The sequence below is a fragment of the Phlebotomus papatasi genome, chromosome 1 (assembly GCF_024763615.1).
Source record: "Phlebotomus papatasi isolate M1 chromosome 1, Ppap_2.1, whole genome shotgun sequence".
Taxonomy (NCBI): Eukaryota; Metazoa; Arthropoda; class Insecta; order Diptera; family Psychodidae; genus Phlebotomus; species Phlebotomus papatasi.
The window spans coordinates 56,581,780-56,598,242 of NC_077222.1; the positions used below are offsets into that span (position 1 = coordinate 56,581,780).

The 16,463-nt window shown below is 38.3% G+C and overlaps 3 protein-coding genes across 3 annotated transcripts in view; all 3 read right to left on the bottom strand.

The window, feature by feature from the left end:
• The window catches only part of LOC129807999 (myogenesis-regulating glycosidase), a 43,940-nt gene extending 29,105 nt beyond the window's left edge, over positions 1 to 14,835 (bottom strand). Inside the window, exon 1 of the mRNA XM_055857662.1 lies at positions 14,770 to 14,835. The gene's annotated coding sequence lies outside the window, so the exon portion shown is untranslated. The remainder of the gene's footprint in view (positions 1 to 14,769) is intronic.
• Positions 341 to 5,686, bottom strand: LOC129801768 (uncharacterized). The gene is made up of 2 exons (XM_055847121.1): positions 5,326 to 5,686; positions 341 to 4,896 (listed from the first exon to the last, which is right to left on the bottom strand). Exons 1-2 carry the CDS (start codon positions 5,684 to 5,686, stop codon positions 341 to 343), a joined length of 4,917 nt encoding a protein of 1,638 aa, XP_055703096.1.
• LOC129808276 (cell cycle checkpoint control protein RAD9A) lies at positions 14,732 to 16,449 on the bottom strand. Its single transcript, XM_055858120.1, has 3 exons — positions 16,291 to 16,449; positions 15,674 to 16,232; positions 14,732 to 15,617 (listed from the first exon to the last, which is right to left on the bottom strand). Exons 1-3 carry the CDS (start codon positions 16,322 to 16,324, stop codon positions 14,771 to 14,773), a joined length of 1,440 nt encoding a protein of 479 aa, XP_055714095.1. The 5' UTR covers positions 16,325 to 16,449; the 3' UTR covers positions 14,732 to 14,770.
• Between the last annotated feature and the right edge of the window lie 14 nt (positions 16,450 to 16,463).

Below are 16,463 nucleotides of genomic sequence, written 5' to 3' on the forward strand. Positions count from 1 at the left end.
AATCACTCGAAACTCAAGCCTTTCCTCCTGGATTTTCACTGTCCCCCGATCAGTTGATCTTTCCACTCCACAAAACAACTTTTTAACAATTTACAAATTTTATTTCCACTTAATTAATTATAATTTTTTCCTCAAATTTTAATTTTTTTAATTTTTTCACACCAATCACCAAATTTGCACAGAGAACATGAAGAAAGAACTAACAGTAACATGGGAGAAAGTCCAAGAGTGAAGAGATGATAGAAGGAGAAAATCCCACTAATATCGATATCATCCTCCATCTCTCTTTTGATCGATATTTTGAATCTGCTTCTCTTATTAATGGTCACTTCTTCTTATTTTACACTAAAACCCCAACATCCTCCCCGGTCTGGACGTGCGCCTCCTGGTGCAGTCCAGAAGAGTCTTCTGTAGATTGGGGAAGTCTGGCGATTTTCGTTATTGGACGTTTGTACACTCCTCTTGAAGTCCTCACTGAGACCACTCTCACCCTGCCGTCAGTGCCAGGATGGATGGTTTTCACTTGTCCGAGCACCCACTTCGAACCCTCTCTCGTCTCATCCAGGAGTAAGATCACTTCATCTACCTTTAAATTCTCTCGAGCGATCTTCCATCGCGGTCTTTGTTGGAGGGTGTTGAGGTAGTGAAGTCTCCATTTTCTCCCAAACTCCTGCACCCGTCTTTGACAATGTTGCCAGTATGAGAGACGATTTTCTGGAATGTGTGACAGGTCCGGGTCCGGTGGAGCGTTTCCAGGGGCTCCCACCAAGAAATGGCCAGGTGTGAGATAGTCCCTCTCGTTGGGATCATCGGACAGCAGACACAGAGGTCGGCTGTTTAGGACGGATTCTATTTGACATAGAATAGTGTGGAACTCTTCATAGGAGAGAGCAGAAGATGTCGTGGCACGAACCAAGTGGTACTTGGTGCTCTTCACGCAGGCCTCCCACAAACCTCCATGGTGGGGAGAGGCAGGAGGATTGAAATGCCACGTGATACCATCATCCTGAGTGCGGTTCACAATCTCCTGTTGTGCCGCTTCCTGATTGAAGAGTCGGATAAGCTCGTTTGCAGCACCCTCGAAATTTTTCCCGCAGTCAGAATAGATATGTCGAGGAGTACTTCTTCTGGCTGCGAACCGTCTGAAGGCGGCTAGAAATGCTTCCGTTGAAAGCGAAGACACTAACTCGAGGTGTGCTGCCTTCGTTGCCATGCAAACGAAGATGGCAATGTAGACTTTCTGGGTTCCAGATTTCCGGGACCGTGCTCCCCGGGTCGCGGAAGAGATCATGTTGAGCGGGCCGGCGAAGTCTACACCAGTTGCTTGGAAGGGCCGATACAAATTTACCCTATGGTCGGGTAGATCACCCATTAATTGGTCCAAAGGTTTGGGCTTCTTCAGGTAGCACTTCAGGCAATCGTGCACAACTCTCTTGGCAAGATTTCGACCAGCTATTGGCCAGAACTTCTGGCGAACGGAAGCCAATAAGAGTGTAGGAGGAGCGTGCAACTGTTTGGAATGCTCATGACGCACGATTCTATAAGTGAGTAGGGATCTTGGGAGCAATACTGGGTGTCTGGTCGAGAAGGGCTCATCCGCATTCTTGAGTCTTCCACCAACTCTGATAATGCCATCTCTATCCAAGAATAGAGCAAGACTCTGAAGCGACTTCCACTCACGTGAGAGCGCCTCACCCCTTTCCAGCTGAGCACAAACCTCCGGAAGAGAGCTTTGTTGGTCCATCTTAATGAGGAAAAGGAGTGCTCTCTCCATCTCGTCAGCTGTAATGGCTAAATTGGTCTTGGGAAGCGGACGAGGACCTTTATAGGTAAATCTCAGGCAGTATGCAACGATCCGTTGGACTTTGAGAATAGATGAGAACATTCGAAGTAGATCTCCAAAGACAAACTCCTTCGCCTTGATCAGAAAACAATTGGCCTCAGGACAGGCAGTGGGATTGAAGGGTGGTGGCCATGATCTCTCTGGACATCTAATCCATTCAGGACCCTCAAACCATAAACTATTGTCCATGAGCTGTGAAGGAGAGACACCACGAGAAATTATGTCTGCAGGATTTTCTTCAGACACTACGTGGCGCCACTGATCAGGTGAAGAATGTTTCCGGATACGCTGAACACGATGGGCTACAAATACCTTGTAGGATTGTGGAGGGCTGTGGATCCAGTGCAGGACAATCGTGGAGTCAGTCCAGAAATGGATTGCATCTGGTCCAACAGCATCAGTGAACTTGGCAATGGTTTCAGCTGCTAAGGTAGCACCACACAACTCTAACTTCGGTATAGTGAGTTGGCTCAATGGAGCTACTCGGGACTTGGCAAGCAACAATCTCGCACAGGATTCATCTCCGGAGCCAGTCACAATGTACACTGCAACTCCATAGGCCCGTGTACTGGCATCGCAGAAAGTGTGAAGCTCAACACGATCTGGAGATTGGAAGCAAGAAATCCAGCGCGGAATGCTGACATCTTTGATAGTTTGGAGACGAAGAACAAAGTCCTTCCATCTTTTACGGTACTCTGGAGGCACCAACACGTCCCAACCTTTCTTGAGCTCATGCAGATCCTGGAGCATGATTTTACCCTCAATGATCACTGGCCCCCAAAGACCTAATGGGTCGTAAAATCTAGCAATGCAAGATGAGATGTGTCTTTTCGTCCTGACTTCTTCTGACACATCTACAGGAGCATGGGTTTTGAACTCATCGGTTGAGGAGTCCCAAGACAGACCAAGAGCACTTGTGATTGGACTCTCAACAGTAACCTCCCCGGATGCAGGATTCTGATCCGGTAATGGACAAAGACTGGGGTGATTGCTGGACCACTTGGTAAGCAAGAAGCCACCACGACGAAGAACTTCCTTCAGTTGTCTTTGGATTTCTTGTGCATCTGCGAGTGTTGAAGCGGAGACAACACAGTCATCTACGTAGAAATTCGATCGCAGAGCAGAAGAGGCAAGTGGAAATTCCTTTTCGTAATCTTGAGCCAATTGGATGAGAGCTCGGGTGGCTAGGAATGGTGACGATGCGACACCAAAACAGACCCGAGGGATCCGATAGTCTCGGATAGGCTCCTGAGGGGAATCTCTGTAGACCAACCTTTGGAAATTAGAATCGGAGGGATCCAACAACACTTGTAAGTACATCTTCGAGATGTCCGCCGTCATCGCAAAAGGAGCGAGGCGAAACTGGAGGAGAATGATCGCTATGTCCGGTTGTACGGAAGGCCCAATCAGCAGGAGATCATTCAGGCTATGTCCCGAAGAAGTTTTCGCACTTGCGTTATACACCACTCTAAGTTTCGTGGTAGTGCTGGATTCCTTCAAGACTCCGTGATGAGGCATGTAGTATGCCGGAGACTTGAATTCTTCAGGTGGGACCAACTCAAGCCAACCTCTCTCCATATAATCTTTCATGACGTCCGAATAGAGAGCCTTGAGTTGTGGTTTCTTCTCAAACTGCCGCTCGAGAGCAAGAAGTTGAGAAATTGCTTGAGGACGTGAATGTCCAAGAAGTTCAGGTCCTTCTCGGAAGGGAAGTTTGACCACAAATCTTCCTTCGGAATTCCTCTTGTAGGTGCTCGCAAAGTGAGCTTCAGCTTCTAATTGCTGTTCAGTAACGGATGGATCACCAGGCAGATCCTCTATTTCCCAGAATCTGCGGAGTGCTTCATCTAAGGCGGGAACAGCTTCAACATGGAGGACATGGTGAACAGAAGGAGGAGGACGGTGCTCACCAACCACCACATATCCAAAGATGGTTTGCTGGAGATGGGGCAATCCCACTCCAAGGTTGATCTTCTCCGACAATAGGCTTCCCCAATAGGCATCACCGCATATCAACAAGTCGACTGGGCGTTGGACATTCCATTGTGGGTCAGCAAGATCGACGTCAGGAGGTAATTGGATGACACTAGAGTCAATGGCCCAGTTCGGAATATTGCCCGAAATCTTCGGGAGGACGTAGCAGTCGAAGGTGAAAGATTGGCCATTCTTCTGAGAGAAGATAGTGGCAGTGACTTTATGCTTCACAGGATTCGCCTGACTACCAACGCCCAGGATGGAGATGTCCGAACGGGATTTAGGAAGTCTCAGTTTCTGATAAAGCCTTGTGGTCATGATACAGACTTGAGCTCCACTGTCTAACATGACCCGACAAGGAACCCTCTGGTGATCAACGGTAAGAATGTCCACCTGTGCTGTCGCAAGAAAGACCTTTGGACAGGCAGAAGGGATGCGATCAGCAGGTAGAGTTGTAGCAGAGAGACTGACCGAAGAAGGTCCAGGTGTAGGATTGGTTGGTGTATCAGAAACAGGCCGAGAATTATTGGCAGGAGAAGTATTCGATGGCCGAGGAGAAGGAGCCGTAGGATTGGCAGGTGCCTCGCCAACAAACCTCTCATGGAGCAGAACATTGTGTCGCGCCTGGCACTTCTTACAGTTATGGAAGGTGCAAGAAGTGGTGTGGTGAGAGGCCAGACAATTGCGGCACAAATTGAACTTTTTTACATATTCATACCTCTCAGATGGTGATTGGGCTAGGAAACGAGAGCATCTATAGATTGGATGGGAACCCTCGTTACAGCACTTGCACTCCTGTGCTGTGGTTGAGTTGTGAAAGGCATTCACTTGTTTCTTAGAGGAAGACTGAGAGGTCTTGGAATATTGAGGACGATTATTTGACGTGGATTTAAATTGTGGAGTGGAGGCATTAGAGGCATCTTCGCAGCGTTGGTTCAGAAATTTACGAAATTTGTCCAAGGTAGGGACTTCATCGCCACATTCTCTGCCCCATAGGACCCTAGACTCTGAGTCAAGTTTGTCCAATATAAATTGGATAAGCCAAGGATCACGACTTGTCACTTTGATGGCATCCAAAGCTAAGGTGGACTCAGAGAGAATATTATAAATTTTATTTATGGCTTTAAGGTCATTGGGAGAGACAGAGGGCATGTTAAAGAAATTGCGTATGTGTGCGGCAAGAATCTTATTCTTTTTCTCGAACCGATCGACAAGCATCTCCCAGGCTACCTCAAAATTATCATCTGTGACAGGTAGGTTTTTAATTGTAGAAGCTGCGTCCCCAGACAAGGCTGAATTGAGATAGTCGAGCTTTTGTGCGTTGGAGAGATTGGGATGGTTTGAGATAGAAGACCGAAATTTGTCCCTAAACGAAATCCATTCTGCGAAATCCCCATTAAATGTAGGCAATTTTATCTCAGGGAGCTTATTACTTGATTTCACAGGGAAAACTTTATTAGCATTTGGGGTGGGGGAAAAAGACTTGAAAAGCTCTTTCATTTGCTCACGATTCTGGTGCATGAGTTCCCTCATGATTGTGCAGAAATCCCCTGTATTGGGTAGCTGAGGAGCTTCCGGAGGGAAATGAGCCAATATTGCTCCAATACGATTCAGCAACTCATCAACATCGGCCACGAAGGTGTCCTTCGTGATCTCTTCGGATTCCTTGACTCTCTGATCAGTTGCCGAGCTGATGATCTGGTCCTGAATACTGATAAACTGCGCTTTCAAGGATAACACAAGATCCCTTTGGGAAATGATAGTGTCCCTTCTCATGAATGGGATATCAGCTTCACCCAGAGCACTTATGTAGGCATCAGTCCTCTTCACGGATGCGACAATTCCACCCCTCAACTGCTTGGTAGCCATTCTAGATGCTTTATGCCCGTAGAAAGTTGGAGAATCCTCTGCTTGGCGCAGGTAAAAGGTTAGGGTAGCCCACAGGTAGCCTCTACCTCCTCAGGAGGCTCGATGCGGCCAAAAATATGTTGCAAACCTTTAGGAAAAATATGTGAAAGCTCTATTAGAATCAGCAAACTCCCAATAAGAATATATTTCCCTGGTGCAGTTACCTTCAAATAAAACAGTGGCAGAGCATTAACACAGAGATTCTCACTATCTATAGGGCCGGGAAGGCGTACAATACCTTTAGGAGGGAAGAGAGATTGGTTAAGGAATGTATTTGGCGAGAAGGATTAAAAATATGTTGCAAACCTTTAGGAAAAATATGTGAAAGCTCTATTAGAATCAGCAAACTCCCAATAAGAATATATTTCCCTGGTGCAGTTACCTTCAAATAAAACAGTGGCAGAGCATTAACACAGAGATTCTCACTATCTATAGGGCCGGGAAGGCGTACAATACCTTTAGGAGGGAAGAGAGATTGGTTAAGGAATGTATTTGGCGAGAAGGATTAAAAATTTTCCTTTTTCCGCCAAGAAGCAATCTCTTCCCTTTGTGGTGGGTCACCTCGTGGTGGATCTTGGCCCCTTTTCCTCGAAATCACTCGAAACTCAAGCCTTTCCTCCTGGATTTTCACTGTCCCCCGATCAGTTGATCTTTCCACTCCACAAAACAACTTTTTAACAATTTACAAATTTTATTTCCACTTAATTAATTATAATTTTTTCCTCAAATTTTAATTTTTTTTAATTTTTTCACACCAATCACCAAATTTGCACAGAGAACATGAAGAAAGAACTAACAGTAACATGGGAGAAAGTCCAAGAGTGAAGAGATGATAGAAGGAGAAAATCCCACTAATATCGATATCATCCTCCATCTCTCTTTTGATCGATATTTTGAATCTGCTTCTCTTATTAATGGTCACTTCTTCTTATTTTACACTAAAACCCCAACATAGATGAATCCCTAAAAATCTAAAAAAGAGCTATTGAATTTTAAAATCTAAAAAAATGAATGTTCACGTTCAAACGATTTTGATTAGAAATCCAATGATCTTGGTCATTATGAAATTATAGAATTTATATAACAATTAGCTTTTAAGCCTCAGGTTTCAGAGATCTAGCGTTCAGGTCTTTAGGGATTTCGAAACCTACCCCTCCTGGCCTGCGTCCTTCTAGTGAAAATGGTGAGATATCAACATTGAAGAACTTTAAGACGATAGGAATAATCTAACACATATTTCAGACTAAAGGTTTTGTTCAATTCCTGAAGATCTCGAAATACTCATTAAAGAACAACCAATTCTTGAAGTTTCCGAAAAACTAATTGGTCTAGTCTGTTCTCCAGATGAACTCTATCAAACAGGTCGACTGTATCTCCGATAATTTACTTTGAGGCAGTACGCTTTACCAAACAGCTTCCGCCTCAAATTACATAAACGGGCAGTCATACACAAGGTGTATGACCGTCTTCTTAGACTCATTACAGCTTCTACACATTTTGCATTGGATGCCAATCTTATTTAGACGTTTCTTCAAACAATGGCTGGTCAAAGTTTTGGCATGAACAGTCTGGACGACAGTTAGTTGTCGCGGTCCAGTCCGTTTGAAGGACCTTTAACTATATCGAAACTACAGTATGACTCCGATAGAGTCAACACATTTGATTCTTATATACATGCAATATTTTAAGTTATTAATTGTTTCAGTTACTATTTCACTCGTAAAAATTGTCTCTGATTCTTACTTAACAAAATTTGTTTAAAAATTTAGCATGAAACCTGGAATTTTAAATAATTTTTCACGGTGTTTAAAATTTTCAGAGGTTGACTCTATCGGAGTTGTACTGTATTTGATGAACAGATTTTTCTATAGCTTTGCCCTGGAAGTTACCATGACTAACGCAAGTCATGCGGTTATAGCCGCAAAGATCATGGAGATAAAATAATAAAGAATAATAAAGAATTGTAAAGAAATATCTGAAAAAACCAATTAAACAATGGAAGTGATTCCTTACTTTTAGAGAAAATTTTAAATTTAGGTGAATTTTTTCATCTGTAATTTATTTTTTTGTCATATTTTCTAAATACTTGATGCTTGATTTTTGTCTCTATTCCAAGGTTAAATTTCCGTTGATTTTGCAAATCATATATTTTAAAAAGAAGTTTTATTTTTTAATTTATCTTTTTAATTATAAAACGCCAAAAAAGTTCTAAATTTATAATCTTTTATATAGAACTAAGTTCATCTGTTTTTTAGATATCTCAATAATTAAAAAAAATATGATAAAACTTTCGTTTTTTGAATTTCCGTTGATTTTGCAAATCTTATATTATATTTAAAAAAAGAAGTTTTATCTTTTTTAAACTATCTTTTTAATTATAAAACGCTAAAAATGTTCTAAATTTATAATCTTTTATATAGAACTCAGTTCATCTGTTTTTTAGGTATCTTAATAATTAAAAAAAAAAATTGTGATAAAACTTTCGTATTTTGAAATTTCGTATTTTGAAGGAAGTTCCTACACTGAGAGAAATCCGAAAAAGTTAAAATAACATTCCGGAAATGTTAATTGTACCCTGCATTATTGATCCGAAATCGGTGTAAATATTATAAATAAATAAATAATAAATATTATAAATTAACATTAAAAAATGTTAATATATTTTTATACCTAAAAAGTGTTAAAGTTATGAGGAAAAAAGTTAATCGCACCCCCTTTTTTCTCAGTGTACGTTAGAAAACGTAGAGAAAACGACGTTAGAAAAAAAACTGATGCCCTATTCGGGGATATTCACTTTTTCCTGGATTAAAGTTAAATATAAAATGTAAGACTATAAGCAATATGCAGGTATTTTAATCCCATGTATAAAATATAAAACAGAGCGTGGAAAAATGCAATTTTATATTCAAGATAATATGACATGTGTATTTAGCAACTCTGATATGCGAGTGCAATATTTCTCAAATTTATTTGCTGACTTTACATATTTATAAATTCGACGTGTTTAGTAAAAATTTAAACTCTGGATGGTTAACCGTAAATCATAATCGTTATCTTTAAGCTTAGGGATTTGCATTTTATTTTAGATTTATTAATAAATTTTGAAACTAATTTTAATTTTTCATTCTTTTTTTTTATATAAGAAAGTAGAATTAATTAAACTCGAATTCGCTGATTCTTTTGAAATATTAAACGTGTGGTTATAAAACAAAAATCATTGTGTGAGACTCTTAACTGACTGAAGTGTATATTATTATTATTAAAACGACGCATATTTCATACAATAAAATTAACATCAAGCGTACTGATAAAACAGACAATTGCCCTTCATTTCAAGCATCTTTTTGGCACATTGTTTTATTGCACAATTTTGGAACTTTAAGATAACATTCAAGAAGACAAAGAATGTTTGTGTTAAAAGAATAAAAGTCCTCGGTCAATTTTGATTCAAATATGAAATTTCTTTTAGTTAATATTTCATGGTCGAAATGTTATTTTATTTTTCTCTCAGCGGCTATTAATCGAATTGAAGTGAAATTCAATGTTATTGCTTGGATTAATAAGGTTTAATCGCGATTACAGACGCTACTCTTAATTTATTAATCAAGTAATTATTTAAATATAATTTTATATTTAATCCCATAAAATATTTGAGTCTCAACGCATTTTCGGATTGGGTAAATATCTTGGAAGTTTTCAAGAACTCTGGCCAATCAAGAACACGATGGGGCTGAAATATTTACCCCTTAAAATATTTTAGGCCTTTCACGTTCTCTAATTGGCTGGCTAGAGCTTAAAAGTATTCAAAATATTTAAAGATTTAATTACAGAACGCGATGGTACTAAAAATGTTATTGGCTCCGGCACACCTTTTAGATCAGGAAAATTTCATGAAATCAAAATTCACATTTCTTTCTTTCTAAAATCTATTTCATATGTCTATCTGACTCTTTCGCACTCTTCTTCTTCTTTTAAACATCACAACAAATGCAATTTGCTTAATTGAATTTAGAGCGCGAAAGAAAGAGATAGACACATGTAAAACGGTAGGAAAGAAGTGATGTTAATTTTGATTTCATGAGTTTCTTAATCTAAAAGTGTGCCGGAGTCATAATGGCTCCGGCACACCTTTTAGATCAGGGAAATTTCATGAAGTCGAAATTCGAATCCCTCTCTTTCTCACATGATTTGCATATGTCTATCTCATTCTCTCGCACTCTTCTTCTTCTTTTAAACATCACACCAAATTCAATTTAGTTCAATCGAATTTGGTATGCGAAAGAATAAGATAGTCATATTCAAAACATGTGAGAAAGAAAGGGATGCGAATTTCAACTTCATGAAATTTTCCTGATCTAAAAGGTGTGCCGGAGTCATAAGGGATTAAACATTTAATTACACATGGAATAGAAGAAAGTAAGGAATCGTCTATACTTCAGATCTAACGCTTAGCCAAACAAACTTAATCAAACATTTCTAACTGGTTGTTATTGGTCAAGGTTTTTGGGAAAATTTTGATTTAGAATTACACATTGAGAACGAATGATTCTTAAGATTTTCAAAAACCAAAAAATTGCTATTTAGAGGATTTTGAGACCTTCGAGAACTGGGCTAAACATCTATTCTGAAGACCACACTTGGATGTTTATCCGTTAAATTAATTCGTTCGGCTGTTATCAAAACTAAAGGCCAAGTTATAGAGACAGCGAATTGGTTGACCTTCGCATCACCAATATGACATTTATTTTTCTCACTTCTCTCCTTAGCTTGGCATTAAAACATTTTAAAGATTGTCTATGAGGACTGGTTAAAATACTAGAAAATGTATTTCTAATCCGAATTGGACAACTTTGAGATCGCTTACAGATCTTACATATCGTCAGTTGGATCCGCAACTATGTCAATTGCATTTTGCATTGTGTTTGCATTCGTTGCAAAAGCCAAGCAGCGATTCGCCGTTTACAACGTATGCAGACACAAAGCAAATGTAGTTAGCACACTTGCTGATCCAACCGACGATATTGTAATTGAAAATTCCTTATATGAAAATCTATTACAGCCGGTGGTAAACCAGTTAATAGACGATTAATATTTTTACTAAAAATCAGTTGCATTTTATATACTCGATTATTATTATTATTGTGTTGTAAGCTGTTAAGTCCAGTCAGTACCAAGAGTCTGATGAGAATCTTTACAATTTCAGCTTTTGTGGTCCGAGGTGAACTCCGACTTCGCTAGATCGGGCTCAAATTTGGTATTTATTAAATATTATATAAATGAATATAGGGGAAAGTGACCATGCTTGATACTATCCAAGCTTGATAATAACTATTTTTTTCTTGTGTTAATCAATAGTTGTGACTCTTAGCAATATATTTTAATAGCTGGTCCTAAGTCTCACACTTCCTGAAAAAATTAGGAACCTAGCTCTTTTTTCCTAGTTACAGGAAGCAAAAATCAAAAATATGTCCAAAACTGTAATTTCGATACATGATATTTCATAAGTTTTTTCTTAATTAATGTCGCTGTTCAGGAAAACTACTATCATAGGCACATAGAGAGTTCATCAGTATTAATATTTATGTAAAAATATTTTTACTTGGGAACACTGTTTTTGTGGGTGGTGACAAATTCATAAATTCATAAATTGTCCATCCTATATTTTAAAAAGGGCCCATGAATGATAATTTAAAAGTGGTAACTCTATCATTAGATGTGATTCTTTCATAATTACACCTATTGTAATCCTCCAATTTTATCGACAATTGACATAGCATTCAACCCTGTTGCCTGAATTTTAAGGTTGCAAGGTGACATTTTCTTGGACTCAAAGTGAAAAAATGGTTTTCGCTAGTGCCCTAATCTCATAAAAACATGGCTTAGAAAAAATTACATAAAAGTGATTTTAAAACAAATAACCAGTCGTACAAACGATTTAAGCAGATAGATTAGAGTTTCGTCTAAATATTGATATGCAATTTTTTGTATCCAGTGAAATTTTTACAGTGAAAATGGGCCTCCGAATTGTCGAATCAATTATTATACAGGAAGGCCCCGGACCCAACTTGTATAAAAATCGCCACTGAATTTCCATTTTCTTCTTGAGGAAAATCTAAAGATTTCAAAAAACTATTTGAGATGGGATTATGAACCGAATAAGTGAGACATATTTTTGTCATAGTGGAAGAATCGCTTCGGTTTGTGTGGTAATCAGAAAATAATCACAAATCTTGGAAATCATTTTACAGTATAAAGCATGGTCACTTTCCCCTAAATAATATATTTAATAAATTATTATTTATTAAATATAAATAAGGGGGTAGCCATACCGCCATTTTTGAATACCCCCCTCCAATTTTATCTTTTCGATCTCAAATTGAATAATTATAAATGGATCATTATAATTCAGATTTATAAAATTTTTTTCTGAAAGACAATTTAGGTCACAGTAAAAACTTTTGGACACTGACCAAAATATTGGAACAAGTTTTCCTCGGAACAAATTTTTTTGGAATCAATTTCTACCTATAGAAGATATTTGTTTGTTCCAAAAAGTTTTTTTTACAGTTTTGTTACAAAATACAATTACAATTTTGTTAGAGTTTTCTTTTGAAACCGTTTTGATACAGTGGAATGTCTACAAATTTGAGTTGATTTCGTTTTATACAAATTTGTTCCTGGAATTTGGAACAGAATTTGTTGCACTCGGCTGTTTTGTTCCCACTGTCAGGAACAAATTGGTACATATTTTTCATAACAATATTATTCCTACATCTGTAACATATTTGGTCCAAAAATTTTCAGTGTCCGTGGACGAGGTTATTTTTGGAACGAAATTATTACTCATATGGGGAATCTTTTTGTTCCAATTGTCGGGGACAAATCCGTGTAAGTGATTTCGTCTTACAGTTAATGCCTATACTTCAGTCGAGATGGATTTAGGTGGCGAAAGTTCAAAAGGAACATCAAATAAAAATCAACTTGAGAGTGTTTTATACAGACGCGTGCATGACGAAATCATATGCGAATGCTGGCAGCAGAAGAGGAAGGGAATCTCGAATTAAAAAGTGAAACCATGTAGCACGAAAATTGCCAAAGATTTGGCGTCCTCCTCGCTTAGTTGGTCACGGGTGACTGAGTGTGAGAGGAGGAGGGATACGATTTTATACTAGACGAGCTATTTATTGGAACAAATTCATTACTAATATTGGGTATCTTTTTGTTCCTCCTAGAAGGTACAAATTTCTTCCAAAAATTTTTGGTGTCCGTGGACGAGCTAATTTTTGGATATGTGCTAAATAAATAAAAATGTGCCGAAATTTTTTACCGTATAATATAAATCCCATCTCGATAGGAAAGGATTAAAATCACGAAAGATTCCAATTATTCAATAACGATAGAAGTAACAACTTAAACTACCCGTATTTGACTCTTAAGAAGTATTATAATAATGGGAGAATTTTTACATAAAAATCTTACTGTAAATCCCCAAATAACACTATGCAACACGATTTTTGGCACACAGATCTCACATGGTACGTTTGGTAGAGTCGAGTCTCCTGATCAAGAATCTGTTCTTGGTTTTGCTCTTATACGTCACAATTTTCTTTAATTATTTTTTTTTGGTTTTGCTGTTTTGTCTCATATTATCAATTATTCCTCCGGTTCTAATGTACAGAACTTAATAAATGGACATCCGTTGGAAAGGTAAGAAGTTGTGCTTCAACATGAAAATGATGTGATATTAAAAAAAATCCTTGGGGTGAGAAAAACAAAATCTAACTAAAATTTCTCAAAAATAGACTAAGAAATCAACATTTGAAAAATCATATAAACTAAACTAAATATTAATGTACTCTCTTCAGCACACAATAGATTCCACATAGGACTACATTTTTGCCATAGAAGACATCCTGATCCGATACCTCTAAATGCCTTATTTTTTGATTTTTGTCAGAAAATTTTCCAGAAGAAATGCTCCTTTTTTTGACCAGATTGTTACCATGTGGGGGAAGGAGAGGTGGGACGTCTTTGGATTGTCCGCTAGGATGGTCTCTAAAACATATTCAAAAAATGAAAAGCATCGATGGTCTGGTTCTTGAGCTATTCCTAAAAGAGTGGTTTCTGGAGGGAAAGGATAGACGTTGGGATGAAATTGAAGCGACATTTGGATTCCTTGGATCAACTTATGGGGGGTTACTCAGAACATTCCAAGTCGATATCATCATTAGTTTGTTGAGAAAATAAGTTTTTTGGTAAAAATTTGCTAGATTTCGTGTTTTTGAAAATGACTAAAATAAAAAAATAAGGCATTTAGAGATTTCAGAGCAGAATGTCTTCTATGGCAAAAATGTAGTCCTATGTGGAATCTATTGTATGCTGAAGAGAGTACATTAATATTTAGTTTAGTTTAGTTTATATGATTTTTCAATAGTTGCTTTCATAGGCCATTTTTAAAAAGTTTTAATTAGATTTTGTTTTTCTGACCCCAAGGATTTTTTTTTTAATATTACATCATTTTCAAGTTTGAGCACAATTTCTTACCTTTCCAACGGATGTCCATTTATTAAGTTCTGTAGTGTAATTAGAAAAAAAAATCTGCAATTACTGGAAAACCTCTCAATTACTCGAAATCGTTTTTCTAATATTCTAATATTTTAGTTATATAATTTTTCAATTAAAAATATAAAAAATCTAATTTTGCATTACTTCCTCGGTCGTTCACTGAGAGAAATCCGAAAAAGTTAAAATAACATTCCGAAAATGTTAATTTTACCCTACAGTATTGATCCGAAATCGGTGTAAATATTACCTTTTTTAGGATTATTATGGGTTAAAGTTACCCTTTTTTCATATTGATTTTACCCTCAAAAGGTGTAAAATTAACAATAAAAAATGTTGATATATTTTTACACCCAAAAAGTGTTAAAGTTATGACGAAAAAAAGTTAATCGTAGCCTCTTTTTTTCTCAGTGTTGGTATCAAACGTATCAAAACAGAAATCTCAATTGTAAAAATCAGATTTATTTGCATTTTGTACTCACTTTAATCACTGTCGGAATTTTCGGCTAGCACTTTGCTCTTTGGGATCTGAGAGTACCGGAAGGTGGGCTCGAAGCACCTCCTAAATATCTTCTTTGCGTTCCTTCGTTTTAGATCTTCTTCACGTGGCGGAGAAGCTGGAACACTGTCGAATTCATCATCTTCAGCAATTAACGCTGCTGCAGGAGTTTGGTTTATCTTCTTAGGAACATTGCTAGCTTCATCTGATTCCCGCTGGAAGACAATGTTCAGCGAAGATGAAGCTATGCAATCACCTTCATTTCTTTCTTCAGGAATTGATGCACTTGCAGGGGGATTCGAATGGATCTGAACGACAACAGGAATACTTCTGAGGAAGGTATCGTTTCCTGTGGAGCAATTGGTGGCCTGGGTATCATCCTGTTGGGAATCAATAAGTGTGTCCATGGCAGCAATTACACTGTCAGTGAGAGATTTCGGAGGAGAGTTCTCCACCCTATGCCTCTTGGGATTCAGAGGAGAAGTTTCTTTGTCTTTATCACCGACCAGTGGAGAGGGTTTCTGGCGTTTATTCTGAGACTTAACCACGGAACTGTCGTGAGGATGTACATCAGAATGCATTGAACCGTCGTAGGTCATGGCCAGTTGATTTGCATACATTTCCCTATCTAAAGTCATCATCAGAAGTTTCCCTTCTATTGGAGCCTCAGATACTGAGAACATTATAGGGGCTCCCTCAGTATCAAAATCAATTTTTATGCTGCAATTTGTCCCAAAAGCTTCGCTAAGAGAGAGAAACGCCCGGAAACTCCTGTGACAGAAGGTCAGACGGGTTTCCTGGTTGACTGTGTATTCCTGGAATTCTTCAGCCCTGTAAGAAATCCTGTAAGAGTATTTGGAAAGTAATTGACAGGATTAGTAACTTACTGCATGGTAACTCTCGTCCTCAGAAGGGTTTTCTCCACAATCCGGTCATCTATGTAGTTCTTTACGATGATCTTCTCCTTGGAAATGTCCATTGTTACTTCCATCTCTGATTGGAAGTTGGTCATGACGTTGGATAGAACACTCGTAACACACATTAATTTATTCGGATATTTGTCCTTGCTGGAATCACGATCTAATTCATCCTGCTCCAGAATTGGCACGTACATCATTCGTACCTTTTCCTCGGCACATTTCAGCTTAATGACAAGCCTATCACTATCCTGATCCAATCTCAGGGTACACACTTCCACCTGCTTCAAGTGCCGGAACACTGAGAGAAGAGATTTGAGGGATATTCGACACTTAGTCTCAGAACTTCCGTCAGGTATCGGTGGACGGATTTGCTGGTGGTATTCAATGAAGAAGTTCTGAGCAAGCTCAATCTTTGCAAAAGAACTTTCTAAACAGCTCACAGTTCCCAAGGACAGACCAGATACCATTGCTTCCAAGTACAAATCGCTGCCAATCTTTGCAAGATTCTGAAGGATTTTATGGAGAACTGTGTGTAAACAGAAAAAATTAGCACTTTTACCAAATTAACCAGAGAAATCTATTACCCCTTGCATTTTTTTCGCACATTGAACACTTCATCTTTCGACTGTGAAAAACAAAACCCAGGGAAATCTTGATTTACTGGGAATATTCAGGTTTTCCGGGAGCCTGTTGCGAAATTCCAGCAATATTTTGTGAGGTTAGAATACTGAACGAAGAAATTTGGCGGCTTTTTTTG

What these genes read in the sequence shown, in the direction of transcription:
- LOC129801768 (XM_055847121.1), bottom strand. Translation starts at nt 5,686, where the DNA reads ATGGCTACCAAGCAGTTGAGGGGTGGAATTGTCGCATCCGTGAAGAGG. An exon ending in GGAACTCATGCACCAGAATC is followed by an intron (nt 4,897 to 5,325) that starts GTGAGCAAATGA and finishes AGTCCACCTTAG; the next exon opens with CTTTGGATGCCATCAAAGTG.
- LOC129808276 (XM_055858120.1), bottom strand. Translation starts at nt 16,324, where the DNA reads ATGAAGTGTTCAATGTGCGAAAAAAATGCAAGGG. An exon ending in GTGCGAAAAAAATGCAAGGG is followed by an intron (nt 16,233 to 16,290) that starts GTAATAGATTTC and finishes GTTTACACACAG; the next exon opens with TTCTCCATAAAATCCTTCAG. An exon ending in AGGACGAGAGTTACCATGCA is followed by an intron (nt 15,618 to 15,673) that starts GTAAGTTACTAA and finishes GATTTCTTACAG; the next exon opens with GGCTGAAGAATTCCAGGAAT.